The following is a 15,396-nucleotide window of genomic DNA, read 5'->3' as shown; positions in this document are numbered from 1 at the left end:
CCTGGAATCTAGGCAAACTCAGAAGACTGCCTTCTCCTGGGGGGTGTGGAAGGACCCATTAAATCAGTGATGCCAAATACTGAACGTTCCTATCGCACGGACCCAGAGCAAAGGGGAACTGCTCACCTCACTCCTCGAGCTTCGAGTGCCGTGCAGCACTCTGCTGACGGGACAGCAACCGCTTCTCCAGTGCCCCGTTTGTACGTTAATTAGAAGGCTCATCTTACTTCCCAAGGGAGTAGATGGGGACTTTCACACTGTCCCTGCTCCCATGTGCTCTTCCCCACCCGCCCCGATCTGATGCCCTCTGAAAACTCAAGAGGAATAAATCACATCTTGAGCGGAGTTCTCTGGAGCCAAACCGTGTGCTTGGTCCAGGATGGGACGTTGAGGAGCACAGTCAGGAACTACCACCACCTCACCCAGAGACTCTTCAAAAGAATCAAGGAGGTGGCATCAGAAACCCAACCAACCAGCTGCGTGAATGAGGAAAGGATTCACGTCACAGGAGAGAAATGAGTTGAGTTCTCTGCCTTGTCTGTCTCGTGAAGAAAGCTTGTGTTCAAATCAAATTACGGAGCAGAGAATAATAAAGGCGTTTTCACCAATGATGACACCACAGCTCAGAATATTCCCTCCATGAGAGGATACTGACACGCGCTACGAGAAGTTTGCTCTTGAAAAAGGACTGCGGCCTCTGGGTGTGTCTGTTTAGTTCCCACCGCGTCCAAGGTTCGGCTTAGGAAGCTGGGGCTCAGGGGAATAGCCTGCTCCCAACACCCTCGCAGACGTCACCGCGGGGCGCACCGACGCTTACCTGGTTCCTTCGGCCAATCCGATTTGGTCCTGGAGGCTTCGCGGGGGACTTGATGCTCTGGGGGCTCCCGCCATTTTCGGCGACCTTCCCTACGCTCATTACCGCTGACATCATGGTGTTGATGGAAGACAAGTCTGAACCTTCCAAGCCAACGGGCGAACTTGACGTCATTGGGACAATGGTTTAAGCTTCCAGGAAGCCTCGGCCACAGAACTGAAAATCGGAAATTGCTGATGTGACGGCTGGGAAGTGTCGGCGTCTGTCAGAGCCAGGTGGCACGGCCACGGCTCCCGTCACTGCGAGTTGGGTCAAAACCCCTAAAGCGCTCCTTCTTCACTTCACGCTGACCTTCCTGCCCATATGGCATCTAAACCATGTGCTGTCCCAGCAAAGACCAACTGATAACCTTGCTTCCTTTCTGAGCATGCGCCACCTGACAAAGTGGCCTGAGGCGGGCCTGTTTGCCCTTCCCACTCTTTCATTAGGCAGAGTGGGAAAGGTTACAACGATTAAGAAACCCAGGGGCCGCCAGCTCCCTCCTCCTAGCCTAACTCACTACCACTCCGTGCATGTTCTAGACCAACAACTAGTGATGAGAAACCTCGGCTTTCGCTCAACTCCAGGCTTCAATGCTGTGATTTTAATGGGGAGCCCAAACCGTGCAAGACAACTGAGAAGCCAGTGCTTTCAGAATTACAACCAAATTTCAAATCAGCATAAAAAAGACCGTTTCTTAAAACATTCAAGTAGGTAATATACCTGAACCCCAGAAAATGGACAGAAGGGAAACCCAGCCTCCACTGCCAATTACCTCCATTCTCTGCCCCAGCCGACAGCCTGCGAGACCTTCCCCTGCTACAGCTATCATCCACGGGGAGCAGGAAGTGAGGCTGGTTCACTTCTTTTTTTTCTTCTCTTGGTAACACTTGCTGACACTGGTAGGGAAGCAAAGGCAAGAAGATTAAGTGAGTGTCTCTTCACTTAGTGAAGGAAAAACGGAAATCATTTGTCTGCCGTAATCTCAGACCAGTATATTCATGAGACTACAGGGAGCTATGAGAGGCGATGTCAAAGTCTTCTTTTTCTTCCAAAACCACATTCTGTGGTTGTTTTTCACCCTTAACTGATGTTCCCTATGGTGCTGTCACCCTCACTCCCAACAGCCAAAACGATTCTGTGGTATTTTACTTGCTGTGGCTCATATTTATACACACAGTGAATTTTGTTTTATAGTCCACCCCTGCGCCCCACAAGGACTCTCAGACTCCCACGTCACCCACCTCCAGTCTCTACCTAAAGCTGACCAAAGACAAGGCAGTAAGAGAATTCACTCAAGGCTCAGAGTCCAGAAGGAATTAGGTCAGCCCTTTAGAAAACTTGGTAATACGAACAGGATGACCCAAAGGAAAACTATGGCCCGTGGACACATCTCCAAACCTTTCTTAGCTACATTCCTTCCCGAGAAGTGCTATGGCTGTAGGAACAGCCAGAAATAAGTCTCCAGGCAAACTGTTCCCTTATTTTATCCGGGAAGACATTCTCTAGCAAAACCCTGCCGGTGAGCCATGTGCCCTGTTCCCCTACAGTGTGCACTAAATTCCGCAAGTCCACAGCTGCCGTCAAAACTCAAACTCATTATCTCAGGAGCAAAGTGAATACTTAGGAGCAACACAAGAAAGAACATGTCTTCTTGCGGTTCCTCCTCCAACTCTAAGGGAAGTGACCTAGGATGTGACAAATGGTAACACCCAGAGCAGCTGCAAACATGTCCTGCAGGAGAGCCTGGGGACAGAGCTTTACTAACTGACGCTGCCATCAGCTGAGAAGCCCTGAGCTAAGACCTTCCCAACAGCCAGAGAGAACCTCAGGAGCAGCTCTGTCTTTGTCGAGAGACAAAATGAGCCTTCCTCGTCAGCAGACGCTTCTAAGATACAAACCTACAGGTTTTCCACATGGTAAGTAAAAGGACGAACTACACAAACATGAAACTTCAGACCACTGATCCAGTGGGCCCAGTTTCACCCCTCACATCTTTCCTGTGAAAAGAAGGAATCTAGGTCCAAAATTTAAAAAATAAATAAATAAAAACAAAGCTACTGTCTTTCCATGAAGCTTCCCCCCCTACGGAAGACCATTTAAACTTATTAAAAATTGTGCTTCCGAACTTCCCATTTTGACTGACTTTGAAAGTTTATTTGGGAGACTCCTCTCTAGGAAATAAAAAACTTTCAACACAAGTAGACACACAAGCACACACACCCCTCCCTTCTTACTTAAAGGATTTCTAACGGAAGTATCACCAGTTCCCCTGAACTGTTACCATCAATCCGCGTATGACTGCTTGCTTGATTCAAATAAGCAGACGCCTTCAATACCAAAGCCCTCTCATTCTTTTAAACATAAGTCCTCCATAGTTTTAACGTATAGCAAATTATGAAGTAACTGACTAGGAATCTTCTCTATTGCAATTATATTATGTCGGCAAAGAGAAAGTTAACCTTCCCCCCAGTTTACAGTAGTTTAGATGAACTTTCGTCCTACACTTCTACACTTAGAGAAGAAAAATGTGGTAGAGTTTACTCAGACTAGGAATAGATTAGGGCAAACACCTTTCGGACAAATATAAAATTGTAAGTTACAAAATATATATTCTAGTTCTTTTACTGAGTAGGGAAAGAAAATGGAGACTGGAAACACTCGATATGAAAACTAACAAAAATATATTCACCAAAAAGAGGCAAAGTGCCAGTAAGAATTTTTGTCACAATCATTGTAACATCAAAGATACATTCTTGCAAACTACATAAATGTCCCAAATATAGAATACCCAGCAATAGTCACAATAGTTAACCCACCTAAGGGCTGAGAGTTGCAAGGGCTCAAATCCCAACTGGAAAAGGAGAAAAGTCATGCAAACTCGCTATTTCCCATTTTGTCTGGACAGGAAGACATTTGCTAAATTTATTTCCTCCTCTGGGATAAAGTGTGAAGTGTGACACTACCCACTGATGACGCCAAGATCACCCACATTCACTTCCTTTTCCTAGTTTAAATGTAAGTAAATCATTTCTGATCGGAAAGTGTAATTAACAGAATGAAATTCCCAGTTACACGGTTGAAAAGAAGAACAGGTCCCTGGACTCATCCCTGAAGAGCTGCTTCAGAAGCAACCCCCACCAGCCTCTTGGAGCTATTCTGAGATTTTCCTCCAGCTTGCGGCTTGTGTCTTACACTTGAGTTCTCCTTTTGGGAGGATGGAGCAGGAAGAAGGGAACAGACTTGGTATAAAACAATGTAGCTCATTGTTCCAGGTCAGAAAAAACAAATCCACCTTCACGCTAAGGTGCATTTATCCACTAATTTAAGCAGAAGCTAGTGGCCTGGACTGGTCAGTTCTCCCCCATGCCCAACTCTGGACCACACTAGAGCAGAACCCAAACCGACCAACCTACACCTTCTGATACTCGGCCTCAGAGGATGAAAGACTGGTTTAAGAGGTTAAGGTCCATTTACGGAGCACGTTTTTCTTTACAGGTGTTTACAGTCTTAATATTTCCATTCCCTCCTTTGCTCCCTGACACCATCCTACACATCAGCCCCGCCACTGCAAGTAGGAAAACAACGACAGCCACAATGAACAGAGTGAAAATAAAACTCACGGGCCCCATTCTAGTATGACCTCCTCCAGCTGGGACCAGACGGCAGGGAGCCCAGATGGGGCTCCCAAGTCACAGATGCGAAAGGAAATCGTTGTCTCCACTGACTCGGCCAAGTGGACTGGCCTGGTGGTCCAGTTCTGAACACAGACAGTCTGAACTTTGGGATGGGAAGGGAAAAGCAGGGAACGGGGGTGTCTGCAGTGCTGCTTCCTGGGAGCCAGACCCTCTGCACCCCTCTGAGACTCCTCACCCGACACCCCAGGCCATTGGGTCAGGAAGAACCAGCAGCTCACAGGTATACTGTCACTGTGGTCCTGCATCGAAGCCTCAGGAGGACCCCAAGCAGAGGGGAGGCCACTCAGCGGGGACGGGAGAGGAGAGGGAAGACAACACTCAAAGCGACTGTGACTCAAGGAAAGTCAGCGAGATTTAACGGACCTGTTTCCTTTGTCTTAAAAAGCTGGCCCTCCTTACTGAGGAGCTGGCGCTGGCTGGGCCCAAGCGTGGGCAGGGTCACACCTCAAAGCCACCACCTCTGGAGCAGATTGGAGCAACCTGCAAAAACAAGAAAAGGTGACATTAAGAGGAAGTCCAGGCAGGAAAGGGTCCTGTCTCAGTACTATTTTCTCCACTTACACCACCGGGAGTCACAAATTAAGGACAACAGAGCATATCCCACCCCTGCCCGCACTTACAAGCACGCTTCCAGCAACTAGGTCAGCTCCACTTGGGCAAGAGGGACCGGATCAAGTGTGACTTGGACGGACAGGAACCCCAAAGCACCCCAACAGATGCAACGGCAACACCCGCGGGAACGGCCAAGACCTCCGGGGGCCCCACGTGGAGCTCTGAGCGTCTTAATGGCTCGCTGACAGCAGATGCTGACGGACCACCGGTTTAAAGGGTGGAGAAGAAAAGACAGCAGTGAGTGCCATCAAAAACACAGAGAGGGAAAAGGAAGAGCACTGAAAGTAAACAGATGGGACTAAAACAGCCCCCTAATTTGTAAAGGAGTGACTGCTACACTTTTTCCTGAGTGAGGGGGAGAGTTCAAATAGGAACAAAGGCAGATCTTTTCCTTTCTGTAGGGAAGATACAGGAAACTCAAACTGCACACTCCTTTCAAGAGTTTGAGGAAGTTTGCTCTGGGAGTGCCAGGGGCCTCAAATCCCTGACCCGGGAGAACGCTGTGTCTGGCCCTCTGCGAAGTGAGAGCAAACTGGAAGAAAGCATTTCCCAGTGCTACATGCTCAGCCACATTCTGTTTCTAAAGCAGCCTCTGAAGAGTGCAAAGCAAGACAGGGAAAGAAGTAAAGTAACTGCCACGCGGACAAAACCTGTCGAGAAACGTTTCCTTGATGTAAAATGTTTTTATCAAACCCTTTCAGAGTGTCTGCAGAAAAGCTGTCCAATACATCGCACGCCCAGTTATCCTCCTGAATCTTACTCACTTTGTCCACAGCTCCCAAGCACCTGAGGCGGGCATGCCCCTGCTGGACTGCTCTGATTGGGGGTAAAAGCTGCAACAGCCCCCTCCACGATCAGAAGCAGCTCCTCAGTGATTTCTGGCTCTCTCTCTTTGCACCTCCCTGCTTCAGTTCTCCATCTTTTTCTTTGGGCCATTCTCTTTTGAAAAGTTCTGATTTTGAATAAAGTATCAAGAGATAAGGAGTAACTCTTAAGGACAGCCCCTGAACGGGCCAGAGACCCCCTTAAGCTTCAAGGAAATTTCATTCTCGATGGCTTCTTGGGGGCAAGACCCTCCTTGAGGATCTGATGAAAATTATGGACCCTCTCACAGAAAAATACCTACTCTATACCCAACATTTTCCTTCAGTATCAGGCGGGTCAGGGGCACCAGAAACTCATCTGGGATTAGTAGGGTAAGACTCAGTTTTACTTGCTATATAATCCACCTTCCTTTAAACTACGAACCAAGTCAGTTTTACTAAAATTCCCATGAGGTTTCAGAAATGCACAAACAAAACATCCTTTCAGATCCTCCCCACCCATCTAAATTTAAAGATGCCTAAGGTGAAATTACATGCTGTTTAAAAAAAAAAAAAAGGCAAGCCAAGTTTCCCTACATTGTTTTTCATTTGTATATTAAGGGCAAGAATTATTAGGAAGAAAGTCTGGAGAGGCGTACCTCCATGGTTTTTTCTTAGAAACTGCCAAGATCTCCAAATAAGAAAATGAACTATATTTCTATACATAATTAATAAAAACACACGTCAGAGAAACAAGTCTCTGGAATTAAAAGTTTCCAGCATATAACTAACACTCTCATTGAAATTTGGACCCTCTCCTTCCCCTCATTTAGAAAAGATGCCTTTAAAAGTCCAACCAAGGAACCTCTGCAATCCACAAAGGGAGCCAAGGGGAGGAGAGGGCCATCCTGGCAGACTTGACCCTGGAACATCCATCCTCTGCTCTAGGACGAAAACGATCTGAATATCAAGAAAGTCTTGCAATTAAGCTGAGAAACAAGAGTCCCTACCCTGTTTGTTTTGGGTTCCACCAGGCCTAAGGGATTCACAGAACCCAGACAGTGGAAAGGTACAGGACAGCTCTTGGAAGAAAGTTCAAGACACCCCTTACCTCTATCGCCACTGCCTCAAGAAAAAGAAAGAAAAAAAAGGCCCATGAGGAGGGGTTATACCCTAGAGGATGACTCCTGTAGGGGTGATGTGACAGAACACCTCTAGGAGGGGCGGGTCTCCAGCTCGAGGGAGGGTCCTGAGCTTCTGGATCTGCATTCCCACACAGGCTTTGCCCAGATCCGATGGAAGCAGGACAGCTGAGAGAGGGCAGAGGTCCCTAGGTGGGGATGGGGGGAGGGGAAGGCCAGCCCCAGCCCCAGCCCCAGCAGAGATAAGGAACAATGCTATGTGAAGCCAGAAAGAAAAGATTAAGGATCCTGTCTCCAGGTCCAATGAGACAGCAAAGAAGAGATGAAAGATAAAGGAAAGATGGTCTAGAAACAAAGCTTCCCAGCTTATGAAAACCCGGAGGTTTCTTGAAGTGAAATGTGAAATCCGTCCTGAGGCCCCCAGGAAAGACGGGGTAAGCCCGGATGCCAAGGATGAAAGCAGAAGCCCCCAAACCGTACAGCGATGAGTTTCACAACACCAAGCTGGGGCGGCGGCGGTGCCGAGCTGACACAGATGTCCGCGCATACTTGGGATGGTTGATCCCCTGACTGGAAAAGCCCAGTGAACAGCCTCGCCGGCCGGTTTGGGCCAACCCAGGACGGGCTGGAAGAGTGTGAGTTAAGAGGGGTTCAGACATTGAAATGCTCTGGGCTGTGAGGGCAAGGACATCTCTCTTAGGACGGGCTGAGGCAGAAAGTCTTGGCTAGGCTGGGGATGGAACCCCAGCCAATCTAGCTGCTGCACCGTGGCTGTGCCTGCGAAGCTCGGGGCAGAACTGTCTCCTCTGACCAGGCCAGCCTCGCGTGTGCTCTGAAGGCTGACAGCTGGGATGACGGCTCTGAGTTCCAGGAAGTTGATGTGTTTCTTGGCTGAGGGTTCAGTCTATGCCTTGGGTAGGGCGGCAACTCGTGCGTGCCCCCCCCCCGCCCCCGTTGCTGGCAGGGGCTTTGGTCAAATGGAGCCTTGCAGTGTCATGTAGAGCATTCGAGCAGGCCCGGGACAACCAGGCACCGTGAGCTGCTCCAGCCAGTACTGGACCCTCCTCCCTGGGTGAGGAGGGGTCACTAAGAATGGGGGATGATGCATCCCTTGGCACAGCTCACGTTCAAGAGAGCAAAGCCGGGAGGTGAGGGGAGGGCAGGAACCCTGGGTCCTAAGGTGGTGTATGTGGCCTCCAGTTGGATTGTCTTCTGAGCTCTGCCCCCAAAACATGCCCCCTTTTAACGGCAGACTTTCTAACCTGCCATTCAAGCTCTCCCTGCGCTGGCCTCAGTCTGCTTTCAGGCCTTCCTGCCACAGGTCCCCATACTCTGTTCAGTTTCTCCCCCAGAATGTACATCTGCACCCTTCCCCATCCTATCCCCTAGGGACTGCTTTTCACAGGACGCCTCTCTGATCTGACCCGAGGCCTGTTTGGAACTCTAAGTCTGCAACTCCAAGACTACAAGGCTGGGATGAAGACTGATGAGGACGAGAGCCGTGGGCAGTTTTTGACCACTGCCTGCCACATGCTAAGTGCGTTCTCCCGTTTAGTCCTCGTAACAACAGCCCCGTGAGGGTTCGACCGACTGTGCAGCCCCCAAGACCACAGAGGGAGAGCAAAGCGAATCTAGATTCTCAACTCTGCTAAGTTTCTTCTGGACAAAATTCCATGACTTCTGGCACAGGGCTTGAGAGCACAGATGCGCTCCCTCAGTCACGTTCTCTGACTCTGAACAATCAGACTCTGAGTCATCTCTGCCTTTCCAGACTGCTCAGCGCCTGGCCTCCCATTTCCGCCTGTTTCTGGGCAGGAAAAAGGCACCTCTGCCTTCCCCTCCGGCAGGAGGCAGGACTGGACTTCCACCCCAGACTACAAAGTTCATCGTAGAGCCTGTGTCCACGCGCTGCCCCTGCTGTGCAAAGGGATGGGGGAGCTCCATGATCTACAGCCTGCCGCTCCCCACACAGGAGACTGGAAGGAAGCCACCAGGCTCCTGAAATCCCCACCAGCCCAATCCTGAGAGACTGGATCCAACTGATCCGCCAATGTGAGCTCGAGCCCCCCTAGGCCGCTGTGTTTCCATGCAAATCGAATGCAGGCCTGGAGTTCCCACTTTCTTGTCCTGGGGTTCCAAGGAGATGTGCATATAGGAAGTACTGGGGGGCAGCAGATGGGGAGCATAGGCAGTGGGGAGTGAGTAGCCAGAACGGCACAGACCAAAAGTTAAGCAAACAGCACGTGAAGAAATCTTACAGGCTTGTCTAGTCACTGAGGGTCACCACTATGGACCCTCCCTCCGACACAGCTACCCCAAAGAGACGTCCCCATCCACTGCTCAGCACCTGGCCTCCCATTTCTGCCTGTTTCTGGGCAGGAAAAAGGCACCCAAGGTCCATCATGGACCTCAATAAACGTGAGTCAATCATTATGCTACACACCTTAAAATGACGCTGTGTTGTGTGTCAATTACATCTCAATAAAACTGGAAGGAGAAATGCAGGTTCTCAGGTGCCACCCACAGCAGCCGCCATCAGAAGCTCCCCTGGGGGCAGGCCCTGTAGGCTGTGCTGGCTCCCAGGGCATTAGATTCGGTTTCGAGAACCTGCACTTTACATCTTCACATAGAATTCTGGAAGAAGGGCGACACAAAACCAAGGATTTCCCTGAAAAACTTTCCTTCTAAGAGGACTTAGAAGAAGCCACTGGTTTATCACAACTGATGGAGCAAAAATCAAGGTGCTGGAGCAGAGATGCAGATCCCAGTTCTAACTTCAGCTTTACTGACCACAAAGAAATAATAAAAAATAAATAAATAAGTGGAGAGGGAGGGATCAACCTACGCAGGGCCTGTGTTAGCTTCCCTGGGACTGGAGATGTGTGGGATGTGAGCTCCAGACAAGGCAGCAGGGCCAGCCTGCAGTGCGCAGAATTGCAAACCCACTCCACCTGGGCACCTGGGCAGCTCTGGGTCCTCCAAGCCCCCTCTCCAGCTGCCACACTCACCAAGCTCGTGTGGCTCATGGAAAAGCTCCTTCAAGGGTGCTGTGGGACGGTCTCCAAGGTTGAGCCCTTCGGCTAGGCTTTCTGGTGGCCCTGGCCACCCCCACAGACCCCCTAGACCCCTTCCCTCCTCTGTTGCTCCTGCCAGTAAACCCGCCACAGGGGCAGGAAGGCAGCCCCACAGCTCCCCACAGCCTCACCAACTGCTGTGGTCTCTCTCTTAATGGGACCACGGTGGAGGAAGAGAAACAGAATGGAGATGGTTCCTAGAGCGGCTGCCCCTTCCTGCCCAGGATGCAAGGGCCCCAGTGGATACCAGGAATAACAGGCTGCTGATGCTGCCTTTCAAAAGGAATGTCCACTGTCCTTACATAAGGGGACACTTTAATATTCAGTGAAGCATAGGGGGGCAGGGGCAGCTTACGGGAGCGGGACAGGCTCCATGCTGGAAGCAGTTTCTCTCTTAAAAATAAAAACCACTTGGACATTTGGTTACATTAACTAAAATTTCAACAGGAAAGCAAGTGTCGACTCTGAAGACAGGGTTCTTGCTCACCAAACCTATCTACATGAGTCACAGTAAACTGACGATTTAAAATGGGAACTGCTGGAAAGGTGGGAGATTTTCTGGTACACACTAGATAAAACCATCCTGTGGTACCCATTCTCCTTCCCGCATCCCTCCCCAGGGCTCGTGGCTTCTCTGCAGGGAGGAAATGGGGCCAAGTCCCAATGATATGCTTTCCTGTAAAGAGCTGACTCCACTCCTGCAGCTCTGCCCTCTTCCCCACCTGGAACACGTCTTACTGACAGGATCTCATCTCACTACTGCCAGACTGGGAGCCACGACTTCTGCAGCTGCCACGTGGCACCCATTTGTTCCCATGGCCAGTCTTCTGGGAGGGGCCTGGCAGCCCTTGGGTGAGCCCTGTCCCTCTCCCCAGGTGAGCCAGTCTTTTCCTAGCCACCAGGGTCTGGCATATCATCACCTTCTTGCCCAACTTGGCAGAAACCTGCACGGTTCTCTACTCTACCAAGAAAGTTGGTGAGAAAGGAGGTGGGTGGCCTGGGAGGAGGCCTCAAGCTGAATGGAGGGGCAGAGGTCCCAGGGCACCCACACCCATGTCCAGGGCAGGGCCTTCCCTAAGGCAGAAGATGTCTCACAAGAGTACCCTGAAGGGGATAAGAGTTAGGAGAACCCACCCTACCCCACCCTTAGATCTGTTCTTGCCGGCTTATCAGGAAGAGTGGGGAGAGGCCCACATCATACCTTGGCTGAGGAATTTAAAAATAGAGAAGAAGGCTACTGCTGAGAAAGAAAACAGGATTTAAGTCAGAGGATGTCAGAAGTCTAGTGTTTACCCAATTACGTGTCTTTCAGAGTACCCCTTCTCTCACAGCTTACTGGGGGCATAAACTCTGGGCCAGAACACGTGTCAGGCACTTTACATATATTTAATCCTCCCCCATCTAAGGCGATGTTAGGTTACTCGCTGGCTATCACACTGCTCTTTAGGGGCAGGGCCAGGATTCCAGCCCAGGGATGTCTGACTACGAAATTCCTGTGCTTTATCACGCCACAGAGAGCATCACGGAAAAGCCATTCAGAGAAAGGTGACTAGCAAGCTAGGGGACTGGGAAACCAAGGCATGGCTGAAGGGACAGGAGACATCTGAAAGCCTGGTGCCGGGGTGGGGGGGGGGCACACTCTTCCCTGTGTCCCTCACGGCAGGAATGAGGTTTGGGGAGGAAGCACAAAGAAGCTGGTCTGGGACTCCATGATTCTTTACACCAGAGCTTTGAACAATTCAGATGGAATGAGGCCTTATAAAGTAACGAGCTTGCTATCTCTGGAAGTATTCAAGCAGAGGGTGGACCACCACAACCTGCAGTGGGTGGGAGACCAAATCAGATCATCCTCCTGACTGCCAGGCTCAGTGCTTTACTTCTAAGAGGACAGTCTTTTCCATCCCACTGTAAGATTCTGAAGGGGAGGCCAGCCCCACCACCTGGAGGATAAACCACAGCAGCATAGCTCTCAGGGCACATGATGCGGAGTCTGAAATCTTGGACTGGAAACTTGGTTTGCCACCAGTGGAGCTACTTTTAAGTCTCTGAGCCTCAGTTCTCTCATCCGGAAAATGAAGCTAGCAATACAGACCCTCCACACTTCACAGTGCAGAAATCAATCAAAGGAATATTAATTAAACACTTTACAAACAGCACGGCATGCTTCAGCACGAGTTACCGACGTTGCACTATTCACCTCCCAGCACTCTGAGCTGGTGACCCCGGGCCAGCTTTCCCCAGCTCCTCGATCCCCTACAGGACTCCCCCTTTGAATGGCCAAAGCTTGGAGGGCAGAGCCCAGTTTGATGGTCTTAAAAAAAAAATCTGCTCCAGCCCCCAAGTTTAACAATGAAATATAAATATAATTGAGCTTATCACAAATGCAATCCCGTGGACAATTAGGAGGAGAGCAGCTGCCGCCAGCTCACAGTGCTGCACGGCCAGCAGGAAACAGAACGCCTCCGGCTTCTGGTCCCACTGAAACAAGTCCTGGTCAGCTTCACACTCGCCTCACCAGGCAAGTCTGCACTGCCGGCTCCCACGAGGACCTGCTTCCTCTGCCCCACCATCCCCAGCACTGCTTCCCTCCCAGCGCTAGAGCCTGCACCCAGTGCCGCTGACACCCAGCAACTGCCTGGCCTCTCGGGCCACTGGGCAGCAGCGATTGGGCTGTCCTGGCCACTCCTCTGACGTGGCTTCAGTCACATTTACAGCTCGGGGAGGAAGCTGGGGTAAAGTTCAGTAGTTTGCAGTTTGCAGAGGGGTTTGGGCAATATCCTGCAACTCTTTCACAGGCCCCGAGGTGGTGGGGCTTGGCCTCTCCGACAAGCCCGGGTAAAGGGTCAGTGGCTGCAGAAACAGGAGTGTCTACTTTTCCCCTGAGGAAGAGCTGGATGCAGGCTGAGCACCCCCAGGGCAGGTGGCTAACCTAGGATCTGGGCTGCACATTCCCAGAATTCAGGGTGGGTTCAGCACGACACCTCTTATGAAACTAGAATTGCTTCGTGGAAGATAAAAGTGTTGTTGGAAATGCTTCTGCCCAAACAGCTCAGTGGAAGGAGGGGATCGCATCTTTCCCCGCCCAGCCCATCCCTAGTCCATTGGAAAGGCAAGTCGGCTGGGGTCAAAATTTCACAGTGGGAGATCAGACATTACCAACTGTCAGCTGAGAATGACTGTGAGTTTACTGTGCCCAAAGACCCAGGCTCCAAGGGCTGCCCGCTATGCCTCCTAACGGGCGACCATTTCCCCCTCTGTTTTTGCCTCTAAGAAAATTATTCACCACTGTATCCACGAAGAAAAACAGATTCACGGAGATATAAGTGGTTGATATGTGTTTATCACAAGCCAACCAACCAAAAACACTAGCAAGCAAATGGTTTTTCTTAAAGTAAACTGAGTAAAACCCAAAAGCTGCCTCAGGGCAGGATGGGGCGCTGGGAGGGAAGGGGGCACGTGGGGCCACTGTCCCCCAGCCCCAGCTCTAACGAGCTGACCTGCAGGGGCACCTGGGAAGGAAGGTGGTGGTGGATTAGCAGGTCCTGGAGGAAGTCAGAGGCACACAGACCCTCTTGGCACTTCTCCCCAGCTGCTAGGAACGTGATTAGTTCATGACAACTGCACTCCGTGGGGTGTCTAAGTGAACCCACACCAAGGGCTGAGCCCCCAGCCCCCAAGGCCTGAAACAAGCACACTGCGCCCAGAACACATTTGTTGTGTGGGTCTGACTGAGCCCACGCTGGGCACTGACCATGCCTGGGCTCTTCAACATGGGTCCACATTTTACAAGCCCCACCCTGAGAAACAGCTACCCTTTGCAAGCCCCGAATCCCCCCCACCCAGAAACTCCGCCTAAAGTCACAAAGAACAGGAAGGAGGATCTCCAACTGGAGACCAGCACCAGTCGGACAGGTCCCTCCCCTCAGGCTCTCATACCTGAGTGAGAACTCAGCCAGCACCAGGAAGGAACCCAAGAGGAGAGGACACACCGTGGAGAAATCAAGGAGCCAGTGCCGGCCTGTGCGCCCGCTGGCTCTGCTGCTGCTCAGCCCCCCACTAGCCTGACGCTTCCCCCCCTGCCCTACGGGTCCCACACCTCCACAGGGAAACCTCTGGGGCACAAAGACTGGGAAACCCACGCTAAGGCCCATTTAACTTAAGCAGACGTAGTACAAGCATTCCTGGTCAAATGGACCACTGTGGTCGAAAGAGACTGGCCTCGACCAGCGTTTCCATGACACAAGGTTGTTCTCGTGTTTTGGGGAAACCACGTGCGGCTTCGTTCTCTGACACACTCTCAACCATAGAGCAGAGGGTCTCTTGCTCGCTCCCTGGCTCTACCTGAACGCCTGTGATAAAGGCTCCCTCGTGTTGTTCAAAAAGAACATCCCTGCTCTTCCCTTTTATCTTCCCTTAACAGTTTGCCATCCAGTGATAGGAGGGGCCTTGCCTCCAACAGTCCGGCCTTTTATCTCCCTGACTTGACCACGGAATAACATGAAGCCAGGGGCTGGATTTCCTGCAGCTCGCCTGAAGGGGCTGTTTGACTTGTTTAAAATATGACTGGCCTCCAAAACCTTGGAACAATGCCGAGCAACACCCACCCAGCATCCATTTCAGCTCCAGCTTTAAAAGCCTCCAAGTGCAGTGTACCAGCACTCCCTGTGCCTCCGTGTGGGAGAGACTTGCTGCTTCCAAGAAGGAGAACTCGCTTTCCGGGCTCATGTATATTATACATTTGCTTTCTGTCCGCGGCAAACCTAAGAGCTCCCTTCATCTAAGTCCAGAAACCCCAGAAGTTAGTTACAGTAGCTCCAGTTAAACCCCGAGTTTATATTGCTATTATTAAAATAATTCAGTAGCATTTAATAACATCCCTTAACCACTGGAACGCAGGCAGCACACCACGTGCTTCCTTGCATCATAAGCAAACAGCCTGGGATACACCAGGCACCTCGCCTGCAGGGTGAGGACAGGCCATGGTCTTTGACGTCCTTCCAGGCCTAACCCTCAGATGAAGCTCAGCCCTGCTGGGGTGCCTGGGTGTTTCTAGGGCTGGTCCCAAAGGCACTTCCGCCTGCCTAGTGCTACAAGCGTTCCTGTGACCGTCCAGGATCAGGAAAAGCAGCAAAGCCCGCCTCTTAATGAATCGAGGCAGATGTGGGGCTGTGTGCCACTGACGGGGTGGGACGCCCAGAGGGAGCCCACACATCA

General features: G+C 51.0%; 1 protein-coding gene across 9 annotated transcripts in view; it reads right to left on the bottom strand.

The window, feature by feature from the left end:
- Positions 1 to 15,396, bottom strand: part of RREB1 (ras responsive element binding protein 1) — a 163,772-nt gene that overhangs the window by 59,755 nt on the left and 88,621 nt on the right. For 6 of the 9 annotated variants that reach the window (XM_064476167.1, XM_064476168.1, XM_031435236.2 and 3 more), the window contains exons 2-4: positions 4,915 to 5,031; positions 1,629 to 1,752; positions 818 to 1,030 (exon numbers count right to left, since the gene is read on the bottom strand). In XM_064476167.1, coding sequence (XP_064332237.1) covers positions 818 to 988 — 171 coding nt within the window. In that variant the 5' untranslated portion in view covers positions 989 to 1,030; positions 1,629 to 1,752; positions 4,915 to 5,031. Of the gene's footprint in view, positions 1 to 817; positions 1,031 to 1,628; positions 1,753 to 4,914; positions 5,032 to 5,171; positions 5,358 to 15,396 lie in introns of all 9 variants that reach the window. The other 3 variants (XM_064476165.1, XM_064476166.1, XM_064476170.1) reach the window with 2 other exon arrangements.

Source organism: Camelus dromedarius, chromosome 19 (assembly GCF_036321535.1).
Source record: "Camelus dromedarius isolate mCamDro1 chromosome 19, mCamDro1.pat, whole genome shotgun sequence".
Classification (NCBI taxonomy): domain Eukaryota; kingdom Metazoa; phylum Chordata; class Mammalia; order Artiodactyla; family Camelidae; genus Camelus; species Camelus dromedarius.
This window is presented reverse-complemented; position numbering and strand designations above follow the sequence as displayed.